Source organism: Lagopus muta, chromosome 8 (genome assembly GCF_023343835.1).
Source record: "Lagopus muta isolate bLagMut1 chromosome 8, bLagMut1 primary, whole genome shotgun sequence".
NCBI classification, from domain to species: Eukaryota; Metazoa; Chordata; class Aves; order Galliformes; family Phasianidae; genus Lagopus; species Lagopus muta.
Genome location: NC_064440.1, coordinates 5,550,664 through 5,578,462, shown reverse-complemented (window position 1 = coordinate 5,578,462; position 27,799 = coordinate 5,550,664). Strand labels below are relative to the sequence as shown.

The 27,799-nt window shown below is 44.4% G+C and overlaps 2 protein-coding genes across 19 annotated transcripts in view; both read left to right on the top strand.

Annotated features, from left to right (window-relative positions):
- The window catches only part of THSD7B (thrombospondin type 1 domain containing 7B), a 292,293-nt gene extending 287,610 nt beyond the window's left edge, over positions 1–4,683 (top strand). For all 18 annotated transcript variants that reach the window (XM_048953272.1, XM_048953264.1, XM_048953266.1 and 15 more), the window contains 2 exons: positions 1,931–2,018; positions 3,522–4,683. In XM_048953272.1, coding sequence (XP_048809229.1) covers positions 1,931–2,018; positions 3,522–3,603 — 170 coding nt within the window. In that variant the 3' untranslated portion in view covers positions 3,604–4,683. The remainder of the gene's footprint in view (positions 1–1,930; positions 2,019–3,521) is intronic.
- An 11,310-nt stretch (positions 4,684–15,993) lies between these two features.
- LOC125697041 (carnosine N-methyltransferase 2) lies at positions 15,994–27,060 on the top strand. The gene is made up of 9 exons (XM_048953606.1): positions 15,994–16,061; positions 16,576–16,756; positions 18,697–18,758; positions 20,039–20,177; positions 21,492–21,544; positions 23,829–23,936; positions 24,051–24,181; positions 24,276–24,369; positions 24,976–27,060. The coding sequence occupies exons 2-9, from the start codon at positions 16,731–16,733 to the stop codon at positions 25,329–25,331; spliced, it is 969 nt and encodes a 322-aa protein (XP_048809563.1). The 5' UTR covers positions 15,994–16,061; positions 16,576–16,730; the 3' UTR covers positions 25,332–27,060.
- Positions 27,061–27,799: the final 739 nt, after the last annotated feature.

Sequence of the window (27,799 nt, the reverse complement as noted above, 5' to 3'; positions counted from 1 at the left end):
CACAGTGTTATGTAGTATTAGAGTATAAATGTTACAGCAACAATGTATGGTAAATAAATGAACATGCTACATTTGTGTATCATCAACCCATCCAGTAGGTTTTCTTCAGTCTGTATGTGCCCTTCAGACCCAGCTCAAGGCTGGTGCTCTTCACACTGTTCCCCTTTGTCTTCCCTCTTGACAAAATATGTAATTAGTGCCTTAAAACAGGCTCTGAGGCTTACTCATCTGGGACATTGCAGTAATTAGTGCTAGCAGAACCAGGAGACCACTGTTGCCTACTAGTTATGCTCTTGATAGCAAAACTGTGGTGAGTGCTCCCTGTACAGATGGCATTTATCATCCTTCAGTGCTATAGTCCTTGACATTTGTGTATGTCTAAGGACTTGTATCTGTCACTAGAAGTATATGTGCCCCTCTGTACTTAATTTGTGGTTTTCCTTCCTGGTTATGGTTTGGAACACAAATTTTATAATGATTTAATGTGTCTTGATGTTTTTGTTCTTTCAAATGCTCTGCAGGAGCACGCAGAACTGATTTTGAATCTGGCTGTTTTTCCATTCTTTGCCACGCTCTGGGAGGCCAGAGTTCAACACAGAAACTTTTTAAATAGTATTGTTTAAATTATTGGTTGGTGTGGTCCAGTGCCTTCGTATTGCAGCTGGAGAGCCTGTCTGCCTTCATAGCAGACCTGGTGGGGTGCCATGTGATTGCTGTGACAAACCCTTTGCAGCACTGTTAAATGTTTCTTGGCCGTAAATTTCATACCTGACCGTCAGGAGAAGAAGTAAAACCTGTCATGATGAACAGAGCAGTTCTCACGGGGAAGATAGGCTGCAAGTGGTTAGAGAAGAGGAGAAAGTCTGTGAGCAATACTCAGACTTCTCACAAAGCCTGGAGGGAAAAGAGCCCACAGCCAAAACCAGGAAAAAAAATGGGATCTGATTAAATATGTTTCCTTTTGAAAAAAAAATGATCATTCCAACATAAAAAGAAAAATAAGTTCCCTGTCTGTCTTATGCAGAAAGTCCCCACGTGCTTGAGTGCACTGGCAATGGTCTTGGTCAGCCTATGTCTGTGGGCATGGAGAGGGCTCGTATTTCTGCCTCCAGGGTGGATTAATAACTCTGCTGATATGAATCAGCTCCGACTGCTGCTGTGTGGAGAAAATATCACCACGTCCATCCACCAGGAATTCTTTACAGTCAGAACTGAGCAGGAAGCAGCAATATTGATCTTTTAAAAATGATTATTATTAATGGGGAGCTTTAGTTCAAAACCTGTCCCAGTAATATGTATTAAGACTTCCTATCAGAAGGAAGTGTTTCACAACACTTGAGTGAAATGTGTGTGGAGGGGTTCTTGCTTGGATTGTAGAGTGAGTCCCCTGCCATTGCATGGGGACAGATCATGCAGCCCTGTTGGCAGCCCTATCTCAATTTTGGAAGGTTGTTATGTTTCCTGTGGTACAGCTTCATCCCTCTTACTATTACAAAGCCTATCCTTGTTCTTCCTCTAAGCTGAATTTATTCCCATTTGTTGCCCAGGCACTTTTCAGCTCTGAGCAGCTGGTTCCTCTTTGGTGTGCTGACGTCTACCCCAAGTGACCCACAAGTACAGGCTGGCTGTGGGTTATGAAATAGTGCTGCTCTGGAAAGCTGACACAAAGAGTTCCTTTCAGCTTTCATCAAAAAGCATCTGAAGTCCTTACCAAAGTTAAGATTGTGTGTTCAAAAAAATTGATTTTTACAGGAATGCCTTTCCTATCAAAAACATTTTTGATGGATTTTTCCCAGCAACTCACTGTTGTGTTTCCCATCAATGATGCTATGAGTTCTGCTTGTGTGTTTCCTCTTATCCTCTTGAGAAGAATTCATTTACAAAACGTTTTATTTTTTCTTTCTTTGTCTTTTTTCCAATCTTCCAACAGATGGTAAGCTGAAGATGTGGGTGTATGGAGTATCAGCTAGCGGGTTCCTCATCATAGCCCTCCTGATTTTTACATCCTTTCTGATGTGGTGAGTGTGGCACGGGGTTTTGGGCTTTGTTTGCTCACTTGTTTTTAAGATTTAATCCTTAAGGCATTAAGGAAGAATGGAACTTGGATTAGAGACCTACCCTCATTTGGCCTCTACCTCAGAGCAATTTAAAATTCTTCACGTTAGAGATGCTAACCTACATGATTGTGAAGATGTGTGGTGGTCATGCGGGGAAATAATTACTTTTGGTTATCAGTAGACCTATATATTCAGAATTCTGGTGGGATTAGGAATGGCTTCTTATTGTTTATTGGATTCTTATTTAAAAAAAAAAAAAAAAAAAGCTGAAGAAAGGCAAGGGAGAGAATTGGAGGTAGGAGCTACTTCCTGTTCAAGGAAAGACCAAAAATAATGTGGTCATTCAGCTGGAAAATGGTGTTTGATGGGAGAATACAATAGAGAACTATGAAATCGTGAATGGAGTTGGAAAAGGGCCCAGGGAATCTTTATCTCATGCAGTGTAAGAAGTAGGAGGCATCAGATGAAGTGTTTAAAATAAACAAAAGGTCTTTATTTTCACACTGTGCATTACTGCCTTGTGAGCTTACTGGTAGGGGCTGTCCATCCAGAAAGATAAATGGAGTAGAAGATGGCAGAACAGTTAATGGGAGAGTGGCTTTCTTGGTGTTAAGCATGGCTTTCTGGGTCTACGTCTTAGCTCAGGAAATCTCTATGTAAGTTTTTGCAGTGAATACCTCAGGAGAAGGCACACCTTGTGTCCAAAGCTGCTGTCACCAGCCATTGTTAGAAATAGGGCACCGTGCATGCTGAAGCTCTGCTCTGCACCAGCACATCGTATGGGGGCTTCATGGTGACGGAGTCCAACCATGTGCTAACAACAGCATTACCTTATTTCACCCAGAATTTATTCCCTCTCATTATTTCTCTCATTCTCTCTTCAATTAAAAGCAGTGTTTGGCTGATGCATTGAAGCGTAGCTTCTGTGTTTTTTGAGTGATATAGCTACTGATTATCTGCAATGGAGCATGCTCAGTGGAGAATTTGTGAAGTAGCATTACATAATTCTCCATCACTTGAAGACTAGAAGTGCGGAAGTGTATTTCTCAGTAATAACTATTGTTGTTTCAAGGAAAAGAATAGAAATATCCCAGGTCTAGGCAGCTCATGTTTCATTTTTTTCCATGAGGTGTTCTTTGTTTTATCATCTGTGAGAAGACACCAGAGACAAATGTGTTTGATTTCCTCTCCAGATGATAAGCACAGCTGGCTGCACACTGAGCTGCCCTTTCTCGGCAGGCTGTGTGTCCACACCACCCATGGAACAACACACAAGTAGTTCCAGGCTGGCTTTCTTGGAAGAAGCCTCCATGCTGCCATGTCACCTGGTTGCAAACCGAAATAGCCAGTGTGGGAAGCTGATTTTTATGTTGAAGTTCGTTTTTTATGTTGGTGTGTCTGAGCTTCACACAGTGTTACCGTTTACGCTTTTTGCCTCCTGAAATATTTTTATTTTTCTTGCAGCAAAAAAAGCAAGCAGCATCAAAGCACTCCTCCACAACAGAAGCCTCTATCCTTAGCCTATGATGGAGACATTGACATGTAACATAGAAAAGAAATCCAAATGTAGACATCGACTGCCTTAACCACTTTCTTTTTTGTAACTCTCAGACTTCTCAGTTTTTTGAGGAATCTCCTGATGTGTAATAACCGGGCAGAACAGAAATACTGCAAGCTTAACATTTTGCCACCTCGTTACTAAAGAAAAAATAATGGAGTCAAAGTCTTGGATCTTGTGAAACTCTCCTGAAGAAACTGGAAAATGCATCTCTTCCTGTTGAGCAATGGGAATTAAAATAAGAAAGTCTACCAACATCAAATGGAATTGGTCCAAAAAAAAAGAAAAAGAAAAAAAGCATGACAATCTGGAAGAAAATGTGACATTTACCGTAAATGACAAGTTTGACACAGCATCATTATGCACTATATTAGTGCAGAGTTCTTTATTCTTCACATATTTCAACAATGAGTTTTCTAGTGTTTACATTTCGTTCAAAGACTTTAAAACTGGATCACGTATTTTGAGAAATGCAAAGAATAGTGAGTTGGAGTGTCTGAAGTTATCTGGTTTTTTAAAGTTTCTTCCTTCTTATCCTGTTTTCTAGTCTGGAATATGATTTCTCTTCATTTCCACCTACAGGACAGAATAAGGATTGCTAAGAAGAAGCCTAGGTGGTTTCTGAACTGAAAGTATTTTTTAAAGGGTTGAGTAGATAGATGGGTGCTCTGACGAATGGCTAGAGGGTCTGATTGTTTAAAAAGTATTTTAAATTAAACAAAAGCATGTAGATACATTACGGCCAGTTTAAATTGTTATTCCGTTTAATTAATACAAACTCTGCTTTTGTATTTAAATTTTCTTATCTGAAATATTTATAAATTCTTTTTTTGAATTTAATTACCTGACCTCATTTAATATACATCAAACACAAATACGGTTTGTAGCAGGCCTTGCTTTTTTAAATGTTTCAAAACCACTGAAAAGTTACATGTTGTAAACATCTGGGAGTATTTGAAGAGGGTACGTGTTTATAATAGTATGTGTTGCAAGTAAGGAAGTGCCATCTTGTGGTATTGACTTGTATTTATAAGCAAATAAAATGCTAAAGAGAGTGAGAAAGTTGCTTCTGGTATGTTGAATTAAATGTGTGTAAACAATATTCATTATTAGTCCTTTACTGTGTCTGAGACTGAATGCTGATTTCAAACAGTTCTGGCATGTTTGGTGCTGTAGTGATTAGCTGAAGAAATGGTGTAGACAAGCACAAGTTGAGAGTAATTGCAGATCTGGAGAACACTCAGGGTATTTTTAGCTCAGTGCTGCTTCTTTTTGGAATAATTAGAAGGGAAGAAAAGAATTATTAGCAGCCCTTGTCAACATGCAGTTGCTGTGCAAGGGATCACGAGAGAAGAGCATCACCAGGCAGAAGGCGATGCTCGTGTTGTCACAGCACTGCTCATATTCAGAGTTTGAACGCTATGATTTCATTGGAGATATGGCACTGTGAATAGGTTTACTTCCCTGGCAGGGCAGGAGGTCACAGCATCAAGCCATGGTGGTGCTGTGGCTGCAAAGCAAGGTCAGAAACACACTTTCCTTTTCCAAAGAAACAAATATGGATGGAATCGAGAGGGAACACTGTCTCAGTCACTTGCAGAGAACGCAGCTTCCTGCCAAAGGCGTTTGGTTGGTCCTACTTTCTGCCTTGGAGTTTTAAGTGATCATGGTACTAGCAGCAGGGTCTGGTTGTTATCACTAACATTGGGAGCCTAATAATATATATAGCCTATATATGTGTGTGTGTCTATATTTATTTATTTTATTATTTTATTTTTTCCTCTTTTTTTGCAGTGCCCAGTACTGAACCTTTGAGTGGCGTATGACTTACAAGGGCAGTGACATTCCGGTGCTGCCAGGAGGAGTACTGCCAGGCCATAACATTAGTGTATCTGTGGGATATGATGTAAGGGGAATGGTATCTTGTGAAAAAATGATGGAATAAACTCAATTAAGAAAGCTGCTCAAACAGGCATTGGGGTGGGGAAAAGTTGGTGTAATAATAACAAAGCATGGCAGCTGCAACATGTGGCCATTTTCCTCAGTATCAGCCCAAACCAAAATGCTTTCTTCTTTCCCTGGGCAAGCCCAAGCACTGACAGCACAGAAGTTGTGCTTTGCTTGAAGATCTGCTGGTGAATGCTGTTACATGTGTCAGCTACACAGGTGGGCCCCGTCTGGGATATTTGCATGCACAGATACCGCATCCAGATGTCACTGTGCCTAAGTACATGGAACATCTGGGCTTTTGTTGTGTAGGAGCAGCAGAGGGACTGGGAGCCCAACGTTGCTGTTAGCAGGGCTGGATCCCAGCTCTAATACTCTCTCCTCCAGCAGTCACACAGGGAGCACCGCTGAGTGTTTTACCTTTGGATGCCACAGCCAAGAGCAAAGAGAGTGATTTGATTTGCCCTAGAAATAAAACGGTGTAAGAACTCTTGACTAGCCAAGATAGATAAAGCCCTGTAAATTAGCTTGTGCTTGTCTTCATATGGTTTTAAGAGTAGCCTAATTGCATAGTGTTCTTTGCCAGAGTGCACTTATATTCACCTGTTTCCTAGAAAATGAAGAAAATACAGTCAGTTGAGCATTTCCATTTTGGATTAGTCCTCACAAGTATGATTGTTAGGGATCAGATCATTTGCTGCTCTCGTGGCATAGCTCATTTCTTGAAAATCTGCCTTTTTTCTAAATATATAGCCTAATTTGCACTTATGAATGGAAGAAGAAATGTAGTTCAATGTCAGGGCTTGATTTCAATTGAGAAGTAGTAATGCAGAAAGAAATGATACAACTCAGGGCGTTTTGAAACATGGCTTGGAATTCCTGATTTATTAGCATGCCTCAGGACAGATTTAACATGTAGCTGGTATAAATGTAATGTAAATGAAGTAACTTCCCTGTCTTGCAGCTGGGACACGCTCCTGTCCTGGGCAGGAGCTTGATTTATGTTATCTCTCTGAGGATGACTTGTCTGGGAGCACAGCACCCCGCTGTCCCTTGAAATGGCTTTGCATTTGGCCGTGCGTGGAGATGTGGTTCCATTTACACCTGGGGAGAAGAGAGCAGACTTGGCTGAAAGGCTGTAGTGGTGATCACAGCTGCAGGATGCTTTCTGCAGGAATGTTTAGCGTATGCCCTTTTATCTCCCAGTCTAATACAGTTTGTCCTTACTTTAAAATGTAAACAGCTTTCATTGGTCACACATGAAATGTCTCAGAAAAGAATCCAGAAACCCTATATTTGCACTCCCTGGTAATTATGTTCATTTGCCGTGATGACATGCTTTGTTACAATAGCGTATGGAGCGGACTCCAGACAGATACATGGGTTAAAGCAATTGATGGGATTCGTCCTGAAAGGCAAAGAAGCATTTTGATGGAATGAAAAATCAGATTCAATTTCCTTTGATAAAGAAGAATGTTAATTTTCTCCTCGGCTCTATGAAAGTTCACCTGCATGTTATGAATATCGTGGTTGTTACATGACAATATGACATTTGGAAGAAACTCTTCAAACATAATAACAGTGGAGAATCTTTCAACAGTCTGTGGATGCATGGAACACCAGGCATTAATTTTGCAGCTGCAGAAGGTAGCAGTTACAATGTTTTTTGAGGCAATCTGGCTTCCAGTGCACGTGACCTGGCTTCAAGTAGCTGTTCTGTACAAGTGTCAGCAGTGAGTGCAGTGGAATGGCCTCATGTTGCACCAGGGGAGGTTCAGGTTGGATGTTAGGACAAATTTTATCTCAGAAAGAGTGGTATTGGCATGGGCTGCCCAGGGAGGTGAGGGAGTCACCATCCCTGGAGGTGTTCAATGAGCATGGAGATGTGGCACTGAGGGATGTGGTCAGTGGGCATGGTGGGGACCGGCTGGAGTTGGACTTGATCCTAGTGGCCTTTTCCAATCTTCACGATTATGTGGTTCTAAATTAAGTGATCTAATCGCACAATTTTATTTTGTCCTCTGCACTGCTATTAAATTCAGTGACTGAATTAGGGAAGAACAGCAGTCTGTGACTCAGAGTAGTGAAAGATTTAAGTGTGCCATGAGAAATGTGTTTGGCAGATGTTCTCCTGCAGGATCCAGCTTCTTGGCTTACCTACATTGGGTGGACCAACTGTATCCAAATTTTTTTAGGTGGGGTAGCTTGGATCCATCTGAGTGCAGAAATACAGAATGGTTTCAATGGCAAGTCACGATGGATTTTAAATCTAGCCCATCTAAATCATTCCCCATGCCTTGAGAAAAGACAATGCAAGCAATTGATGGTGACAGTTGACATCTTGTCCTCAGATAAGCAATCCCAAGTAGGCCTTTGCAGGAAAGATTCTCTTAAGGGAGATTTTTCTTCCAACATACACTAAGTAGGGCTTGTGGGAGTTGCAGCACAGCCAAAGCACAGGTGACTACTTCTGTTTCAGCTGCTGCAATTGAACAGCTTCCCTTAAGAAGTGTGAGTGGCACATTTGCTGAAACCCAGGCCGTGTCTGAGCTGTTTGAGCTCTCTCTCCCATGACAGACTGCAAGAAAACATCACAGTAGAAGCCAGCCAGGCCACCTTACAGCTATTTGGTGTTTTCTCTAACCCCAGCATTATTTAACTCGGTAAAGAACTTCATCTTGTAGAGTCTGACAAGTCTGGGAGTGGAGAAATGGCGGTTCAGTATCTCAGCCCCAGTTCTACTCTGGTTCCTATTGCAGTGAGGCACTGGGGACATGCGTTGGTGTGAGCCCTGTACCATGATCCTGCCTTTGGGGCAGCAGCAGTGACGTTTGGGCACGTTCCTCACTGCGGGGAAGCATCACGAGGTTGCCAGGTCTTCAGAGAATCTCACATTCTGACCTGACACAAGCAGCTGATGAAGCCTGTTAACATTTGGGCTGAGATGAAAAGCTGTAGTGCAGCTGTGTCAAGTCATGATTGCATTGCCACTCTATTTCTTTGGATAATATGGCAGATCCACAACAATTATTTTTGAATGCAGTCTCTGTCACTGCAGAGCAGTAATGTGAAATATTTACTATTTTGTTTGCCTCGTGCCAAGTGAGTTTTCACTCAATTTGTCATTAACACTGCTGTCCTCTTCTGAGGGAAGTGTTTATTTATGTGAACTGCTCTTCAGTAATTTTGTGTTTTCTACAGGAATAGGTGCTGGCATCATCATCCAATTTCATTGACCACAAAAATCTGCACTGATGAAGCTGTAGGACCGAAGGCAGATGTGAGAGACAGGAGGACAGATCTCATGCTCAGTAGTGCTGTTCGTACAGTGCGGGTCATTTGTGACAGAAAAAAAAATACCCTAAAATCTTCCATTTTGCAAAATTCTGTAGTGTTTTTGTTGCACAGGCAGAACACTACGTAGAAAGGAGCAGTGCTGAGTCTGAGTCTATTGGGTCCCCTCCACAGCTCCCACCTCACATGGCTATGAGCCCCTCACGGAAATCAGCCCTGCTGAATTGGCAGCCCTGCTCACAGATCATCAGGGCTGACTCTTTGGGAGTACAGTTAATTAGTAATGAACATTTTGAGTATTTTTCCACATAATATTAGTGCTTTTACTGTTCATCCCCTCATTTTCATCACCATGACAGCCAAGATCTAAAACACAGCCGCCTGTCTCACGCAATCAGGCAAACCTGAGAAATGGATGCTAGGAGAAAAAAGCCCAGTGCTGTGAAATCTGAAGTGAAGTGAGGAGAGCTGCAGCCTGAGGACAAGCAGCACAAGTCTTCGCTGGGTTTGACCAACCTCATCTCCTCCTGTGACCAACAATCCCATGCATCACTACAGGCTTGGGCCAGGGTGGCTGGAAGTCTGCACAGAGGAAAAGGATCTGGTGGTGGTAGCTGACAGCAGCTGAGCATGACCCAGCAGTGTGCCCAGGTGGCCAAGAAGGCCAGTGCCATCCTGCCAGCAGCAGCAGGAGATGATCATCCCTTCTCCGATGGTGAGGCCGCACCCCAAATACTATGTTCAATTTTGGGACCCTCACTACAAGAAAGACATGGAGGTCCTGAGTATGTCCAGAGAAGGGCAACAGAGCTGTGAGGGGTCTGGAGCACAAGCCTTGTGGGGAGTAGCTGGGGGAACTGGGGTTACTAAGTCTGGAGAAAAGGAAAATTTTGGAAAACAATAATCAGAAAATACTGTCCCATGCCTGGGGCTCAACCCCACTGCTGCTGGGATGGGGTCTTGCGGTGGTCAGGACAGGAGTGGTGGCAGCCAGGCTGGTGCTGGGGCCTTTGGGAGAGAAATCCACCCATAAATCTGCCCATTACAGTGCTGTCAGTGCCTACAGCCGCTGCTGGGTGCAGTCGAGCACGTTCTGTGTTCTGTATTTTGTTAATATTAGACACCGTGTCTGATGCTTGCTTTGTTTCTGTTAATTATCTTTGATTTTCTTTTGCTTCTTCATCAGCTTTGATTACTTTTTTTTTTTTTCCTATGGAACTTCAGATCAGCTTTCTGAAGCAAAGCAAAATGTAAAGTGGAACTTTTATTTCTCCCTCGCTGACATCCAGACAATGAATATAGATCAGAATTTTCATTTCCTTTTTTTTACCACATCCATTTGCATGATAGAACAAGCTTGCCAGACTGGCTTTTCTCTGATCAACCTAATAAGGAAAAAGGGCTTTCTAGCTCTATATTATTTTATGCCTTGTTTGTGACTTCAGCATCCTTTATACAGGTTTAGAGACGATTTATGCCTTATTGCCCTTGAGTCATTTCGTTGAGAGCACTTGTGTTCTTCCCACGTAAAAACATCCCCCTGTAGCATGATATGTGTTAACAGACGTTGAATGGAAACCTGGTGCATTGAAATGTTGGTGCTCCCAAATTACTCCATGGGATGACGAAAGCCAACTGAAGTTGGGGCTGTTGGTTTAGTTGCTCTTTTAGCTGTAAGTATTTCTCCTAGTGTGCTTCGTGAATTCCTATTGCATTTGTTTCGGTTCCATTTGGTAACTGATTGAAAAATGGCTGTGCTAATAGAGTGCAGTCTTGGGGGCCTTACTGAGCCAGAGAGGCTCCCTTCATGATAACTGCTTTGCCATGTGGGAAGTGTTCATTTTCAAAGGGCAAAGAAATGGCCGTGTCTGCACTGTACATAACGGGAGGGGGGACAATCAGATTAATTATCGCTTGCTTTAGTAAAAATGGCTGTGTAATGGTGCAGAACAAATAGCATAAATCTCCCCAAGATTGTGTTAACGCATTCTCTCAACCAAAATAAAAAATAACTATCCTGTACCTGTGTTGTAGAGGGAAGAGCTGCAAAAATATTCAGCAATGATGGATCTGTTTGAGGTGATGTATTAAGACTTATATGGCTATTAGCCAAAATTGCGCATTTGTAGTATTAAAAGAGTATATTGTAGTAAATTCAGTGTGAACACACCAAGCACATGAAGTCTTACAACTTGCTAACTCCCTGCCATGCTCAGGTCCAAGTGAAAAGAGGGGACACATCCCTCAGGGAGGTGCTTGTAGGGCTGCACAGAGCCGCATCCCAAGGAGCACACGGAGCTGTGATGGAGCCCCAGCTGTGCCATGCGGTTGGTGTTGCTGCTTGTTAGCATTGTCTTCCTGCTGCTGCTCCTTCTCTGCATGCCTTGGCCTGGCCCCGTTGTCAAGGTGGGATCTGCCCTCCAGACCCTGATGTTGGGGTGGCTGTGGCACCGTGAAGCCCAAAGCACAGCATTAGTTGTGTTCGGGTCGCAGCTGTAGGGCTCACACATCTTATCAAAAAGCTGAAGGACTGCAGTGAAGCTGCTCCCTCCTATTTTCCCACTGGTAAGCACTTGTAGAGGTGTTTTGCAACCTTGCCGTGATGGCAATAAGCTTTTATCTGAACAAATTGATCCTGAGATGCTGGTGTTTGTACCTTGTTTGCTGCTGCCTTGCCTGCTGTTTCTATCCTGGCTCCGAGCAGGTACAAATAATGAATTAACTGCTGGATAAGCCCTACAGTCCCCTGAGCAATTATTCTGGCTTCTGCCATAGCAGACTCAATTTGTCCTGCAATAAGTACAATTTTCTGAGAAGTTAGTTCTGGTTCAAGCACTAATGATCCACATCTGTGCAGTGTAGTTGTTGTTTTGGGGAACAATTGTGAGCCACGCTGTTGGAGAGAGCTTTAGGTCGGCATGGAAAGAGCACGTTGCATGGGGTTCAGATACTGCTCTGTGTGCTGCTGGGACAACTAGGAGAGAGAAGGGTGGTATAAAATAGGCAACAGTCTCCAGCACATGGAGCCAGCACATTCTCTCCGAATATAGAATTATAGATGGTTGGAAAAGACCTCTCAGATCCCCAAGTCCAACCCCAGGCCACCCCACCATGCCCACAGACCACAGTCCTCAGTGCCACATCTCCACAGCTCGTGAACCCCTCCAGAGATGGTGACTCCACCACCTCCCTGGGCAGCCTATGCCACTGCTCTTTTGGAGAATAAATTATTATGTGTTCAGTGGTACAAAAAGGGCATAAACAAACAGCATGCCAGCTGCAGATAAACCTTGTATCCGTGGTGGCTCTTGGCACAGGAGATGAGTAAATTTTATTAACATTGTCATTTCCAATCTACCTCATCATAAAGGACTTGGATGTTTTCTATTACAGTTGCAGATCTACCTTAACATCACAAAAGCACAATGCGGGAAATTAGATATAAACTGAAAAATAATTAAAGGCCTGGTGACAACTTGATAACGTTGTGTAATTAAAGCATTGGTAACAAATCCTGAATTTTAATTTTTCTTGCTGTAGCTGATACTAGAAATCAAGATCAAATGTACATTCTCTATAGGAAAGCTAACTTGATTATGTGTTGTTTAAAGAGGAAAGGGAAAGAGATGAAAGCTGGAGTTGTGCTACAGTCCAGCAACAGATGAAAATGTGCTGGAGCTGAGCATTGCCTTTGTGGAGACATTTGGTGGTGGTCATTCCATGATCCATCACATCTGCCCAGTCATCACAGCCCTGCTAAAGGAATTGGCCCAAAAACTGCTTTGGGGTAAAGAAATGAGATTTTGGGGCTGAATGGGAGAATAAGGGCAATGGCCTGTCGTTGCCCTGATGCCCACAAAGGCATCTTTTTCCTCTAATAAGAATATATAGTATTAATAGTTTGATATTGTGTCAAACACATGTTTAAACAACATCACTGGAGTCCATAAACTGTATCAGAAGTACAAAGAGGATGAATGCAGAGAGGCACTTTGGCTCTGGTAGCATGCTTAGCTCTGTTATCTTTTCCACTTCTGACCCCTCTTTTGCTATCTCAGTGTTTCCCATCCCACCTGACACCATGTTTGTGATATTGCTATTCAGCCCTCACTTGGGCTTGCAGCAAACAGAAGGAGGTGGTGTTCTGGTAGGACTGTGACATGGGAATGTCCAGGGAGCTGACACCTGGCTGCCTTTCCAGAGAGGAGACTATGATGGAACAAAGCACAAACACCCCGCAAAACACAGACTGTGCTCACAGAAACCAGGTTTGGCTTCTCCTACCTCTGCCAGAGCTGAGCAGCACAGTAGCAGATTGTAAAGGGACTCAGGGCCCTGCAACTCTATCAGTTTTGATCAATTTTTCAGCCAAGTTAGTAATACACTGGAGAGTGTGTCAACATGCTTTATGGAGGTCTGCAAGTGCCTACCATAGCTAATCCATAACACTCAAATGGTTTCCTGGAAAACAGACATTTCGTTGTCACCACGAGGAGATTGCTAAGCAGTGGGGGAGAAAAATAGAGGAAAACCATGGGGCTGCTGCAGGCACTGCAGTGTGGGGCATGGCTTAGCAGCAGCACCCAAAGGATTGGCACTGCTTGGGGAAGCAGGAGACCAACGGTGCTTCTCTGTTTAATGGAAACTGGCAATCAATTTTTAGCAGCTGGTGGAGAAGCAATTTAAGTCACAAAGCAGTTTCCCTCCCATTCCTCTGCACCCCAGGTCTGAAATCATGGTGTGAGCTGATGGCTTAAGCTGCTTGCTTTAGGCGTAATGAGTAAGTAGGACATTTAGTCACTTAAATACGGTTCTCCTAAATATTCTAGTTTTATCAGTTTGTTATAAAATTATTTTGCTTTCAGAGTTGTTACCAAAGCCTTTTCTGAGGTGATTGTTCAGAATGGGGCACTCCAACTACCTTTCCCCTACCCACCAGCTGCTGAAAGCTTACTTGAAATTGCTGTTAAGTGAGCCAGTGCCTGGACTTCTTCCAAGGCATCCAGTGGATCTCTGAGCTCCCTTCCAGCCTGGGTTTTTCCATGGTTCCATGATCCCATGATTCATCTTCCATGTTCTGAACCCTTGATACACTTTGGGTGTCCCACAACACTGCAGAAGCTGGAAATTTAATATTACCATTTTCCCTTAGCAAGTTTGCCCTTACCAAATGTACAATTAAAGATGTGCTAGGAGAGCTGGGACACACCTCTGCTCACCCCACAGCATTGCTCCTGTACAGTGTGTTCCTGTATCACATGTGCTCATGGCATACATCTGCCCTACAGACCAGTACTGACTGTGCTGCTGCCAATCCAATCTTTCTCACCTACTTTCTCCTCTTATTTGTAGGACAATAACTGGTCTCAAAGGAGGAAGAAAATACTGCCTGGAGATCTGACTGTTAACCCTGAGGAAAATCTCCTGACTTTTTTCCACAGTAACTGTTCCAAAGTGTGGCCATTTTCAGAGATTACCAGTTTCCTGAAAACCCTTTTTTTCTCCCACTGTGTTTAATATAAAATACTTTTCTACAGCCTACAAAAGAAGGCTAATCCGAAAAGTGAAAGCCAAGTCCTTTGCTCTTCCCTGTGCTGAGCCTCAATGGAGAGAAACACACTCCCCCAGCAGCAAGCACATCGTACTGCTGTACTGCCGACTGCAGCCTGGCTCATGCAGGACAGGCGGGCAGCGAGCGATCTGCTGCCAAATGACCTCTGTCAGCACTCAGAAAGAAAAAGACAACAGCCACCTGTGTTACCAGGAAAGGCCAAGCTCAACTAATGGGAAGCCAAGAGAAGAGAAAGAGCGGAAAAAACGTCCTTGCATCACCATCTAGTGGCCTCTGTGTTCAGCAGAATAAATCCAGCACCCATAGATCCTTTCTTGTGGATGATTCCTCTGTTAACCATATTGCAATCTGCCAGAAGGTGAGTGAGAACAGTGCTATGACTGCATCAGGAATGCTGGGCTGTCAAAGCACCTGGATGTGATGTATTTCTGCAGTACAGCTGTAAATGATTCAGTTTTCTACTGAATGTTCCTTGGAAAGTTTCCAGGCTCTCTGCTTCAGCCACAAGCCTTGCTGAAGGAGCGTATCTCAGAGATTGTTCTCCACAGCCTTACTGTTGGTTCTGCTGACTGTCTAACAGGGACAGACCCTAGCAATCCTCTGCTCTTCTGTACACCACTGCTTGCTCTGCTCTGAGATGAGGTGTTCTGAATCCTGCTGATGAAGTGCCATGAGCAGGTGCCAGCCCTTCCCAGTCTGCAGCTGTCTTGTGCTGGAAGCAGCACAAGAACATAGGAATTGAAATTCTGAGCGTGTTTTTTCCTGTTGAAGTCCTGTGAGCTACTGAGAGTAAAGGGAATGCTTTACCATAACTGTCTTTGTTCTCATAGATATATATTTTTAATGCTTAGTGGTCTGTAGAGCAAAAGCTGGTCAGGCCTTGAAACAAACAGCCCTTCTCGAGGTGGCCATGTCAGACTCCCCTCTGCCCTCTCCTTCACTCTATGATTACAGCTACATGAAAGATATGAACTCTAGTCAGTCTGACAAAGGGTGTTTTTAGTGTTCTAAAAGAGCTGTGCCAGCAGCCAGCCTTTAATGGAAAGGCAGGAAGGGTGTGTTAAAAAAAAGTGGATTACCATGCTTCAGTTCTGGGGGAGATGGGTCATGAGTTTCCAAACTACAAGGCTTGCAAGTATTTGGTGGTGCAGGTCCAGGGCTTGTCTCTGCAGTCTGATGGAGCTGGAGGGGACATGGCACTGTGTGAGTGATGCTGAGCCTTGTGGAGCCCTGGAGGACCAGTAGTTGTGTGGGGAAACACAGCTGCTTTGTCTTTCTAGAGGAACTAAAGCCTTAGCTTTAGACATTGCCCTCAGAGTCCAAAAACCTGTCTTCCTATTTGCACGAAACACACAGCTCAGCGCAGATCAAGGCAGCACCTTGCCAGCACACCCCAAAGCACAGCATGCCCGGCTGCCCCGAGGGCTGGCATTGCAGCAGGGTTGTGCACAAGGCTCTCTTGTCTCCTGTGCTGCCGAACAAAGGCTACTGCTGTGCACTAATGCCAGCTCAGCGCTGGGCTGGGTGACGGGTCGGGCAGGGATTAGCCTCCAGTCAGCACACAACGAGCTCTCAGCATCTCGCAGCTCCCAGAAGCTGGAGGTTCCTCTTCAGCTCCTGTTGCTTCGGAAAGGTTTGGTTGTGGGGTGCTCAGGGCTGCGTGGCATGGGCAGTGCTTCCTGTGAGGATGGGATGGGAGATGTGCAGTGGGGGGGGAACAGCAGGACAGCTATGGTGGGGAATGTAGGGGGCCTGGCTGTATGGCTCCTGGTGGAGCAGAAACATGGGGTCCTGCTCCTGCCCTGTGCCCACTCTCCTCTCTGGGGACAGCTGGGACTTCAGATGTTGGCTGGAGGCAGTGCGGGGCTGGGAAGTGGAGAAGGAGTTTAAAGCAAATTAAAAAGCAAATAACATAGCCTCTCGATCTGCCCGGTGGCGGCTGACATCCCTCATCCACTTCCACTGGAGTTGTAAAGGCTTTACGCTCTCACTCTGTCCTTTTATTTCCCCTTGAAAACACCATAGCTCCCTGCCCAGGCATTTCCCATGTCACTGTCTGTACGAGGAGGACGGCGCGGCAGACGTCACCGCTTGGGCAGGGCTCAGGTTTCCCCCTCATTGCTCAAGTGACGCTGCTGTCCCAACAGGTGCTGGCCAGAGGCCACCAGCAGTGTCCCCAGAGGTCGAGCAAGAGGCTGGTGCTGGTGGCAATGCTCACCTAGGAGCCGGGTGATACGCCGGCCTCCACGCCGTGCCACGAGCACACGGCCAGGCTGAGGGAGCCCTGGCACCAGCCCACACCATGGAGCCCACCTCTGAGATGAAGAGGTAGGTGGGGTGGGGAAGGGGTCCCTGTGTCATGAGCAGCCATGTGTGATTTGAGAATAAAAGCACATGTGCCCGCATCCTGGGAGGGATGGGGGTGAGGGAGGCTTTGTGAAGAGAGACCTCCTGTGTTTGCACATGATGGAAAGAAAGAGATCCTGGGCTTGTGTTCCAGGGCTTCATTCAGCCTTCAGGGATGCAGGAGAGGGACTCCTTGTGCCTCTATACCTGCTGCTGCCAGGGGGAGCCTTTGGCTGCCATGCTCAGTGCTCCCAAAAGGTATCCACCTTCCCAACAATTAGTGCTAATCAGTCTTAGGAACCCTGCCTGCAGAGAAATGCTGAAAACCTCAGTAGGAGAGTTAATTTGGCATCCTCCCTCCTGGTGAATGCTTGTACTGAACAGTCCGTCCAGGCCTCCTGGCAGGTCTTCTGTGGTGGCTGGAAACATTTGACCTGTTAGAAATGGAGTACGCATCCCCAGATCATCCCTGGAAAAATCATGCCATCTCTCAGTATTATGGTGGGAGATTTAGCCTGAAAATCACCTTGCTTGGTTCAGCCAGCTGAGAGGACAAAATAGTCCTCTGTTTCGACAGGCAGAGATGGAAGAGGTCAGAAGGTTGAGTGGAAATTTGAAGAACTGGCCTGCAGCCAAGCTGGAGCTTATGGAGGGGGGCTAAGTTCAGGCTCATTACTGCAGAACTTCTGTAAGGCCTTTTATAGGGGATCTGAGGTTGAGATGACAGAACTGAGACCTTTGATCTACCTTGTGGGAGCCTGAAAACTCTTTCTACAGGGTTTTTATCATGAACTCAAATGAAATGGGAAGTTCTTACAGAAGCCTGGCAGCACCCCAGTGTCTCCAAGTATTTCTGGGACACCTTAGTCTTTTTTCATTCACCAAAGCAGCACGTTATTTGCACACGTGGCCATTTCCATGCTACCTACTAACAGTCTTTGTATGCTCATGTCTTAAAACCACCATTACAAGTCTCTCATTTTTCTTTTCCACCTCCTGGCTTATTTCTTATTTGCACAAGAGCTTTTCCATTACCGGGGGCAGTTTAGGGCTGCTTACTGCTTTTGCATTTCATAATGGCAAGGCTAGGGGAGCAGCAATGTGGCTAAACCAAGGTTATATGGGAATATCACTCCTATGTCTTGCTGTTCATCTCCACATTGAAATGCAGTTATGCAGAAGATAACTATTTCCTTTTTGTAGGTAGCCTCACCCTATAACTTTCTTTGCAGAAATGAGGTCCTTGCTTCAGTTTCATTTCATACTTTCCTTTTGCACATCTCTTCCATAGATGTGGCACATTGTCAAAGGAAAATGGAGAGGTGACTTCATTGCTGGAAATCTTCACATACTAAGAAACCCCTGAACTAAGAATGAAAATGTTTGCCTGATTGAAAATAGTAATAGTCCAATGACTCCTTTGCTTTTTGTCCCTTGAGTCCTATGGATTCTACCAATCACCCAGATAACAGCTGCAGCCAGGAGAACCTGAAATTAAGAAACAGAAGCAAAACAAACCCTGAAATATCAGGACAAGAAACACGCTTCAGATGCTGAAGCTCCCTATCATCTTTTTGTAATTTCACTGCTATTTCTTCTACTCCTTTCATGACTAAAAGTCTCGCAGTTAATCTAATGCCTTCCTCTGTGTTGACTGGTGAATGATTCTTCAGAGAGGGAAGAATCTTCCACCACACATCTCAGGCAAGCACTGGTGCAGGTGGGCACACCATCACCAGCAATTCTGTATGATCAAGAGCTTTTAGCTTTCTTTGTTATAGTAAAAGAGCACCAAATAGTATTGATTATCGAACGAGGAAAATTTGTCCTGGAGTATCTTCCTTCTGTTCTGCATTTTCAATGCAGCTTCAAAAAAGCATACAGGTTCTTCAAATAACCGAAGTACTATACTTTCCTTACAGGAATAGGTTACCCAGCATGAACTTTGAAGCAGAGATTCTGGCAGATCCACACGATAATTCAGGTATTTGGAAGTAAACAAACAAACAAATAAACAAAGAGATAAAAGTAAAATGCCCATTCACTATAAATATATCTTAATTCTCTTGGCAACAGAATTGGAAGTTGTTAAAGGAAGAAAAAGAAAGAAACAGGGTGCTACACTGTATTCAGGTGATCAATCTGAGATAGATATTGATATCTGTACCTCCAGTTGGGCTGGATGTCGAATCCCTATTCATACCTCACAGAAACACAGCAGCCAGGGACGTGGGTTTTTGAAACAGCATAAGCATCCGTGTAAGGTTCCTCACTTCAGTTAGGAGGAAATTGGGTTAGGAGCTGATTTTTTTCCCCTTCTCAACACTACCTTTTCAGTGCTGACCTCAGATGTTGAGGTTGGCACTACCGCTGCATCCTTGATGTAGCCATCTGTCTGAGATAGACCCTAGAGACAGCATTTAGCTGAATGGCATCTTTGAGTGAGCCTGCAGTCTTAGTCTTATCACTGCTCCTCAGACTCAAGCAGCTGGCCAGTGCTTGTCCCCGGGCAGGAGCAACATCTTTAGTATGAGACATCAGGAAAGCTGGATTTTGCAATAATTGCTTGTAGCCCCTTGAGTTGCCTGGGCCTTGGTTCAGAGCTGGAAATCTTAGTTCTGGTGTGTAAGTATGAGCCCATCCAACTGAAATGCTTTTGCTGCCGATTGCCCTCATGGCCACAAGCCATGGATCCTAGTGGGAATTCACCTCCCTGGCAGTGTATTGCAGTCCCATGTCAGTGAGAGCCAGAAATGAGGCACACGGGGTTAACTATTTTTGCTTCAGCTGCAGGTGTGCATCACCCCTAATAGCAAGTGTGCCAACAGCTGGGGGTTTCATTCATCCTATCCAGCATGTGTGAGAACCACAACCCTTCCAGAACCTCCTGAGCAATCATCTTCACCTTCTTGCCAGAAATACACTCCCTTTCTGCAAACCAAGTAGCATCCAGCTAAACACCTCCAGGAAATTATGGGTACATCTTCCTCAGGGCAACCTGCAGTAATGACCATCGCTTAACATGCTGGTGTCAAAGGACATCAAAGAGTAATTTTTGTATCTTTAGTGTCAACAGACTGAGTTTTCACATGAGCCCATGTGCATGGATGGCTCCTGGGCTGTGTGACCTCTGCACCATCTTCCCGAATCTCTGGCTTCTGTTGGGTTGGGCTGGGTTTGGTTTGGTTTCTTCCACGAGGTAAGTGCTTTGATCCTTCATTTGCCCGGAAGTTACTAACACACCATTCATATTTGTTTCTCAAGAGCTGTATGTCATCCCTTCCATGAGAAGTCTCACGGCTGAGGAGTATGTAGAGGCCTTTCAGTCATTTTTGGATCACTCAACAGAGCACCAGTGCATGGATGAGTTCAACAAGGAAGTGATGCCACACATCATGGCTGGGTAAGGAGCGTGTCCACTGAGGTGGTAAGGCCATCTGTGACCTTGGGTCAGCAAACATCTTGGAGGATGACAGATTTTCTGGGGCACGAATGAACTTCTAATGCTTTTAAGTTTTGATTCCATTAACAGCAGCCTTTCAAATATTCTGTTTAAGTGCAATTTCAATTAATATCCTGTGCTTCTTCTCTGCTTATGTAAAGGAAAGAATCAAGACCTTATTTGCATGTCCATCTGCTTTCATTAGCTGATTTTCCAAGGATTAAAGCATACTGAATTTTTTTTTTCTTTTTCTCTTTCTTTCTTTCTTTTTTCCTTTTTTCCTCTATCTCTTTATCTACCTACCTACCTACCTATCTATCTTTTTTTCCCCAAAATGAAGCTTCCTTGTTCTTTCTTCCTACTTTTGGGACTTCCTCACACATCAGTCCAAAAGAACATCTCTAATTCCATTGTAATGACTAATTCTTGGTTTCCTCAGTCCCCTAAGACTCCTTATTTCTATCCCAAGTTAATTTGCATTGCTTAAGCATCAAATGATAGTCAGTTTTGTGAAGTACTGATGTAATATACTAAGCCTGTGTGACTGTAGATAGTTTCAGAACAGGCTAGATCCAAGCTAAAGAAAACAGTTTCAAGTCTGGATAATTGCTGGATATTGTGGAAAGTGTGTTCTCCTTTGAGAAAAAAAAAGGCAGATAACTCCAGACCAGGCATTATATCTGTCTATCTATCGATCTGTTTCTCAATCAATCTATCTATCCAATGCAATAGAGGTAACAATAAAGAAAACAATTGCTTGAGGAAATGCTAGAAGAAATATTTCTAAATATTTCTTAATGTGGATTTTAACCAATTTTGTTTGCTGGACCAATACAAAATATTGCAGCTTAGTAGGATGCTAGTGAATATGCTGTGTAGAAAACCAAACTTGTCTCCCGAGGGTGCAGAGTTTTGCCCCATTTTGCCTTGTCCCCACAGCCTCAGCCAGGCACAGCTCTGCTCCCTCAGTGGGAACTTCTCGCTCTGGGTTTTCTTGAGGCCTTTATGCTTGGTGTCAGCCATAGCTTGAAGAGAACTCTGGCAGGGGAATAGAAATCCTATATCCTGCTCCGTACTGTACTTTGAAATATGAGCCTGCTCATACAGGGTAAGCTCCTGCCATGTAGTAAGTTATAGCTGAGTTCCAAAGGGATGCTCAGATTTCATGTGGCACGTCTCAGTTAAATTGGGCCAATATGGTATCCAAGATGTTATAATTAAAATATAGAATTATGTGACACACTGTGGTTGAGTAACATGTACTTGTAATTTCAGTCTCGGCAATGGAAAATCGACTATAAACATTCTGGGAGTGGGGAGCGGCACAGGTAAGGAGCTGAACAGCACAGCAGATGCTGGGGAATGGTGGTCCTTGGGGAAAGGGAAAGTACTACCCAGGTTTTGAGCTATGGGGAGAACTGTTCATGCATTAATAACACTATTTCTCGTGGCAATCTCTTGATGACTGTCATCTGGCCTCATGTTTCTAAAATCAAGGAATCTTTCATTAGATTAAGTAGGAAAGCATCTTCAAACCTCACTGGAAAGACTTTGAGTGTCTGGGAGGTTGTTCCCACCCACAGGTCCCATCCTAGATTCTCCCACCCAAAGGCTCTTCCCACTTTATGTTGCTTTCAGGGCCATGAGGGGCTGTGGAGATGGACATGGGCCAGCACAACCACCAGCATGGCACCTAGCCAGCTTCTTCAGGTTGGGTTTCTCTGTTACAGCTCTGTCTTTATCCAGAGATTACTAGAGTTTAGCTGCAAATGGTATTTCCCCCCAGAGATGAAAAATCTTTCAGAAGAAATGGCTTTAAAGCTGTTCTAAATGAACAGTGAAACATCCAGCTTTGCTCCCAGGGAATCTGGAAAAAAGTAAAAAGAAAAGTAGAGAAAAGAAGTAGCAATTCAATTTATCAGTTTGATTTTGCTTTAAAAAGTATTTTCAGCTGAATTATAAGTGTTAATACTTTCTAGTGAAAGCATTTTTCTCACTCTGTCTGCTTGTTTTCCTGAGTAAGACAAAAATAACAGAGGCTGTTTTCCCCAGCTGGGAATATGTTGTAGCATATGAGAAAGCAAGGAGGAAGAAATCATTCAGTTCTCAATTACACTTCTTTCTCATTATGTACTGTAACACCGAAATTCTGTCTGACTCCAAGAAAACATGAGGGAAAGGAAAACCCTTTACATTACCCACATTTTTCCTTATTTCCTCTTCAGAAGAACTTTCAGTGAGAAAGTAAAAGCCCTAAGACATTCTAGCAGGGATGCAGGCCTCCATCTTGCAGTGCCAAGGCTGCCTGAGCCGAACCTGCGCGGGCGGCATGGGAGTGAGCCAGCATGGCACCGAGCAAAAGGTCAAGTGTGATCCCTGACCTTCTGAGGCTTGGACTCTGATTTCACACGGCCCGAATCAGTGTAGTCAACTGAACCATTAATGGGGGTTGTGACCTGCTCTGCATCCTGAAAGGCTGCTGCTTGATCCCAGTCACGCTTTCTCATTCAGCCCATGTTCCCCATGGCTGGTGCAGGCATCTTGGCTGTCAGCTGCTGGTGAGGATCAGGCGGGTTGTGGTTTGCAGGGTATTTCACTCTTGCTTCAGCAGTGTCCCAGTTTGGCTTGTGCTGAAGGGCTGCTGCTGGCAGCTTCCTTGCTTTTCTCCAGGAGGTACACAAGCCTGAGAATGGGACAAATCTTGAGCAGCATCAGCTTGTGTTGAGTTGCCACGGTCCATCATTATTGTATAATCAGCATCTTTATATTTAAGTTGGCTGGAATTTCCGTCCTTGAATTCTACTTGCTAGAACACCTATCAGAGATGTCAGTTCTTGTCATAGTTAGTCCAGAAGGTCAGAGAAGGTACAGGATCTGGTGTCAAGTGCCCTGAGTGTACAGTTTGCATGGACAGGAGAATTTTTAGGCCCCACCCTCAACAGCAAACAGGATTCTCGCGGAGATTCATTCAAAGTGATCATCTCTGCTGTTTCTTTCCGTAATCCCACATGAACCAGATGAGTTTTGAGCACTTAGCACATCATAGCCTTTTTGGTAGGAGCAGAGGTGACCTGCATCACCTCAAAAGGCACTGGGGATTTCCTAGGACAAGACAGGCTGATGCTTATTCCTCCAGAGCTCAGACTGTCTTGGAGGAGCAGCAGTAACTAAATATGAAGGGCAATTACGTGATGCTCAAGCTGCAAATCTGTGAGCCTTTATTTGCAGCTCCAATACAACAGCTGGATAACGGATGCCCAGACCATGTAGCCTGACTCCAGAGGAGACTGACTCACTGCGTATCTCCAGCTCTCCAAGCAGTGTCACACCTGTGACAAAGCAGCTGTCACCTCCCCAGGGCAGCACCAATGTCAAAGCTGCATGGCTGTGTTGACTCTCTCCTTGTTCCTCATTTTAACTGTGTTTTTCTCAAAAACTTATGTTTCCTATTGTAAAGAATATTACCATTAGTAGGTTTCTGCTCTGTTGCTTATCTCTTCTTTATTCTTGGTGTTATCTGCAAATAATGATACCTTGCCAGCTGGGGCACTGGCATCCTTTCATCACCACTCAAGTGTTTTTAAAAATAACAGATTTGTGTTTATTGAATAGGTGAACAGGATCTAAAAATGATCCAGATCCTGCAGGCTGCACACCCAGAGGTCCTTATTAACAACGAAATCATAGAGCCCAACCCACAGCACGTGGCTGCCTACAAAGGTGAGGCATCTCAGGCCCCTCTGCCATCTGGGGTATGGCCAAGACCATTGATTTGTACGATCATTTTTTATGCTGTCCTGTGAAATTTGTGTTTTGTTTCTACTTTTTAAACAGAGCTGGTTAATCGAGCCCCAGATCTGCAGGGGGTCTCTTTTACTTGGCACCAGCTTACTTCCTCAGAGTATGAACAACAGGTGAAAGAGAAAAACACACACAAGAAGTTTGACTTCATCCATATGATTCAGGTAGGATATTCAGTACTGCTGGTTTTAACTACTTGGTGAGTATGGTGTGAGCAGGGCTGGAGTAGGAATAACTGCATGCAGCTCTCCCTTCCAGATGCTGTACCGTGTGGAAGATATTCCTAACACCATCAAGTTTTTCCACAGCTGCCTCAACCATCAGGGTAAACTCCTGATCATAATTCTGTCAGGTAAGAGAGGCCTCCCATTTTTGCATCGTTCCTATGAAGTATGAAAGCCAGCTATAATTGCCTTGGGATTTCAGTAGCACTAATTCTATAGCAGTTAAACAAAACAAATGTTTTCATGAGCTTGGACTGTTGGACCCCAGTGTCTGATGGAACCACATGGATATAACCTGCATGCTCTTGCTTCCCTGCATTTAAAGTAGATGAATGACTCTGTGAAATTATTGCCTAGAGAGAAGAGCAGCTGTGCCTGGAAGAAGGCCAGTCCTTGTTCATGGTGAAATGAGCACCATGCAAAGACAGCCTGAGCTCTGGGGCTCTTCTCTCCACACAGCAATGGCCAAGACTCAAGCAGGACAAAGGGAGCTGCCTAGACCTGTGGGCTTTGAAAAGGAGACACTTATAATATTGCCATACTTGTTTTTTAAAAAGTGTGGTTTTTTTTTCCAGTGTGTCATTCTCGAGTCCCCAGCTGGTGGTGTGGTGAATAAAACACAGTTCCCCATGTTAAGCATTAAGCCTTCCACCAGAAGTAGTGGGGAGGCTGACCCGGAATGAGCTTTTTAGGTGTATGCTTTTAGACGTGCCTGATCTTCCTCCCCTCCACAGGCAGCAGCGGTTGGGCCAGCTTATGGAAGAAGTACAGGCATTGCTTGCCTTCAACTGACAGCGGCCACTACATCACCTCCGACAGCATCACGGCAGTTCTGAGGAAGCTCAGCATCAAGTACCACGTTTATGAGTTCCCATCGGGTTGGGACATCACTGAGTGCTTCATTGAGGGGGACCCAGCTGGAGGCCATATGATGGATTTCCTGACAGGGACAAAAAATTTCCTGGGCACAGCACCAGCAGCTCTGCGGAGCCGCCTGCAGGAAGCTCTCTGCCAGCCCGAATGCAGCAGCAGGAAGGATGGGAGAGTCATTTTCTGCAACAATCTCAGTATGATCGTAGTGGAATCCTAGAGCCTGGACCAACTTGCAGAGGTGATGTAGGGCAATGCAATTGTCCAAATGGCAAAGCAGAGATAGGCAGGCAGTAGAGCAGGGTTCATCCATCCCAGTCTGGGAGGATGGAGCGGTCTGTGATGTCAAGGATGAACTCTTTGTTCTGCTGAGCTCGAGTTCACCCTGGATTGTTCAGTATTGGCAGAATTTGTTTCAGAATGTAAAAAGCTGTATTATACTACAAGCCTGCATGGAAAGTATTTTCTTATAGAATTGCAGAATTGTTTGAGTTGGAAGGGACTTTTAAAGGTCATCTAGTCCTAGTTCCCTGCAATGAACAGGGACATGCACAGATAGATCAGTTGCTCAGAGCCCTTGAATTGATCTTGAATTTCTTCAGGGATGGGGCTTCCACCATGTCTCTGGGCAACCTGTGCCAGTGCTTCACAACCTATATTGTAGAAATCTTTTTCTTATATCTCATCTAAATCTCCCCTCTTTTAGTTTGAAACCATTTCCCTTTTTCCTATTACAACAGAGCAGAGCTGCTAAAGAGGCTGACCTCTTCTTTCTCATTGATCCCTTTTAAATACTGAAAGTCCACTCTCAGCTCTCCCTGGAACCTTCTCCAGGCTGAACACCCCCAACTCTCAGCCTGTCCACATAGGAGAGGTGTTCCATCCTTTGGATCATTTTTTGTGGTCCTCCTCTGAATGCACTCTGAAAAGTCCATGTCTCTCCTGTACTGAGGACTCCACATCTGGACACAGTACTCCAGGTGAGGTCTCATCAGCACAGAGTAGAGGGGCAGGATTGCCCTCTTCTCCCTGCTGCCCATGCTTCTTTTGATGCAGCCTGGGATACAGTTAGCTTTCTAGGCTGAGGGCAATTGCTGGCTCGTGTCTGGCTTAGCACCCACCAGTACCCTCAGGTCCTTTTCCGCAGGGCTGTGCTTTTTCCTATCATACCCCAGCTTTTATTGATAGTGAAGGTTGCCACTTTCCAGGTTCCTGACCTTGCACTGGGCTTTGTGGGCCCACTGCTCAAGCCTGTCTAGGTCTCTCTGGATGGCATCCCATCCCTCAGATGTGTTGACTGCACTACACACCTTGGCATCATCCATAAGCTTGCTAATTGTGCACTCAGTCCTGTTATTGAGGTCACTGATGAAGATGTTAAAGAACACTGGTCCCAGCACTGATGCCTCAGGGACACCACTGATCTCCATACAGACATTGAGCCATTGACCACCACTCTCTGGTATGCATCCTCTCTATGCTTTTGATGCTGGGAATTCCAGCTTTCTATGCAGACGACATGTTTACATACCTGAAAATGTGTCCATGTGACACCATATGATGCCCCCATGCCAGCAGCATATATGCACTGGTTTCTTACAACAGTACCTGGACGAGACCTGCAAGGTATCCCCACTGCTTTGCACTAAGCATGTGCCTCAGTGCACCCTGACAGGAGCACGCTGCTCTGCACTAGGTTTTTTGGTGGTTTTCTTTTTTTTTTTTTTAAATCAGCATTGTTATTTACTACCCCAAAGCCCTCAGCATCTCGTAATATAGACGTCTTAACATTTTTTTTCCACCTTTTTGTTTGGAGAATTTCTGGATTCCGGGATAATACTTGCCCTGCACTCGTTCAGGCAGGTATTAATTTTGTTACTTTCTTTCTACTGTTTTTTCTCCATACAAAATAAAAGCCATTTTGAAACAGAAAATGTCACATCTTGCTCTGTCTAAGTGGGCTTAGAGAAAATGAAGAACGAAGAGGTTATTAAGTTAAAAATAGAGAAATGCAAAGTACCATTTTATGGAAACACTAAGTGCTTCTTGTAAGTGAGAAAAGTGACCCTGAGGATGTGTGCAGACACATTTGCATTGCTGCAGCCCATGTCCTGTGCCTGCCCTTGGGGTGACATCACCACAGCACCTATATTACTTAAATACAATGAATAGGCTTATAATGGTCATACAGGTAAGTCAAAACCTCACTCTGCACTTTGGGCCATGGAACAAAGAGAAAAGCTGTGGAAAAACAGTAGTTTGACTTCACCTCTCTGGAAGGACCATGGCTTCATGATCTGTAAGTACTTTTTCTTTGCTCTTGGTCTAAGAAATGTTAATCCACACTGGAGAGCCTCCTTTAGAGCCTCCTCTATCCTGTGCCTTGTGCACAAGCTTTCTGTTTTGATCCATACTTTTCTTATTCCATAGCTGGCTCCTCTGCTTTCTCACAGCACTGGGTGGGGAGTATATGGCTGGCCTGGTGGAAGGCTGTTAGCACTGCTCCAATCAACATCCTCCCTCCACTATTAATTCCCATCGTTTATTTCCAGGTGTTAATTAGGTCTTTGCCTCTCCTTGGTAAAATAAAAATAAAAACATATATATAGCATATATTAGGCTTCCTTTTCAAGCTTTAAAGTACCACCTACCTTATATGTTACCCCAGATCTTCCCCAGAGAAATAGC

What these genes read in the sequence shown, in the direction of transcription:
- LOC125697041 (XM_048953606.1), top strand. Translation starts at nt 16,731, where the DNA reads ATGGAGCCCACCTCTGAGATGAAGAG. An exon ending in GGGAGTGGGGAGCGGCACAG is followed by an intron (nt 21,545 to 23,828) that starts GTAAGGAGCTGA and finishes TTTATTGAATAG; the next exon opens with GTGAACAGGATCTAAAAATG. An exon ending in CCTGATCATAATTCTGTCAG is followed by an intron (nt 24,370 to 24,975) that starts GTAAGAGAGGCC and finishes TCCCCTCCACAG; the next exon opens with GCAGCAGCGGTTGGGCCAGC.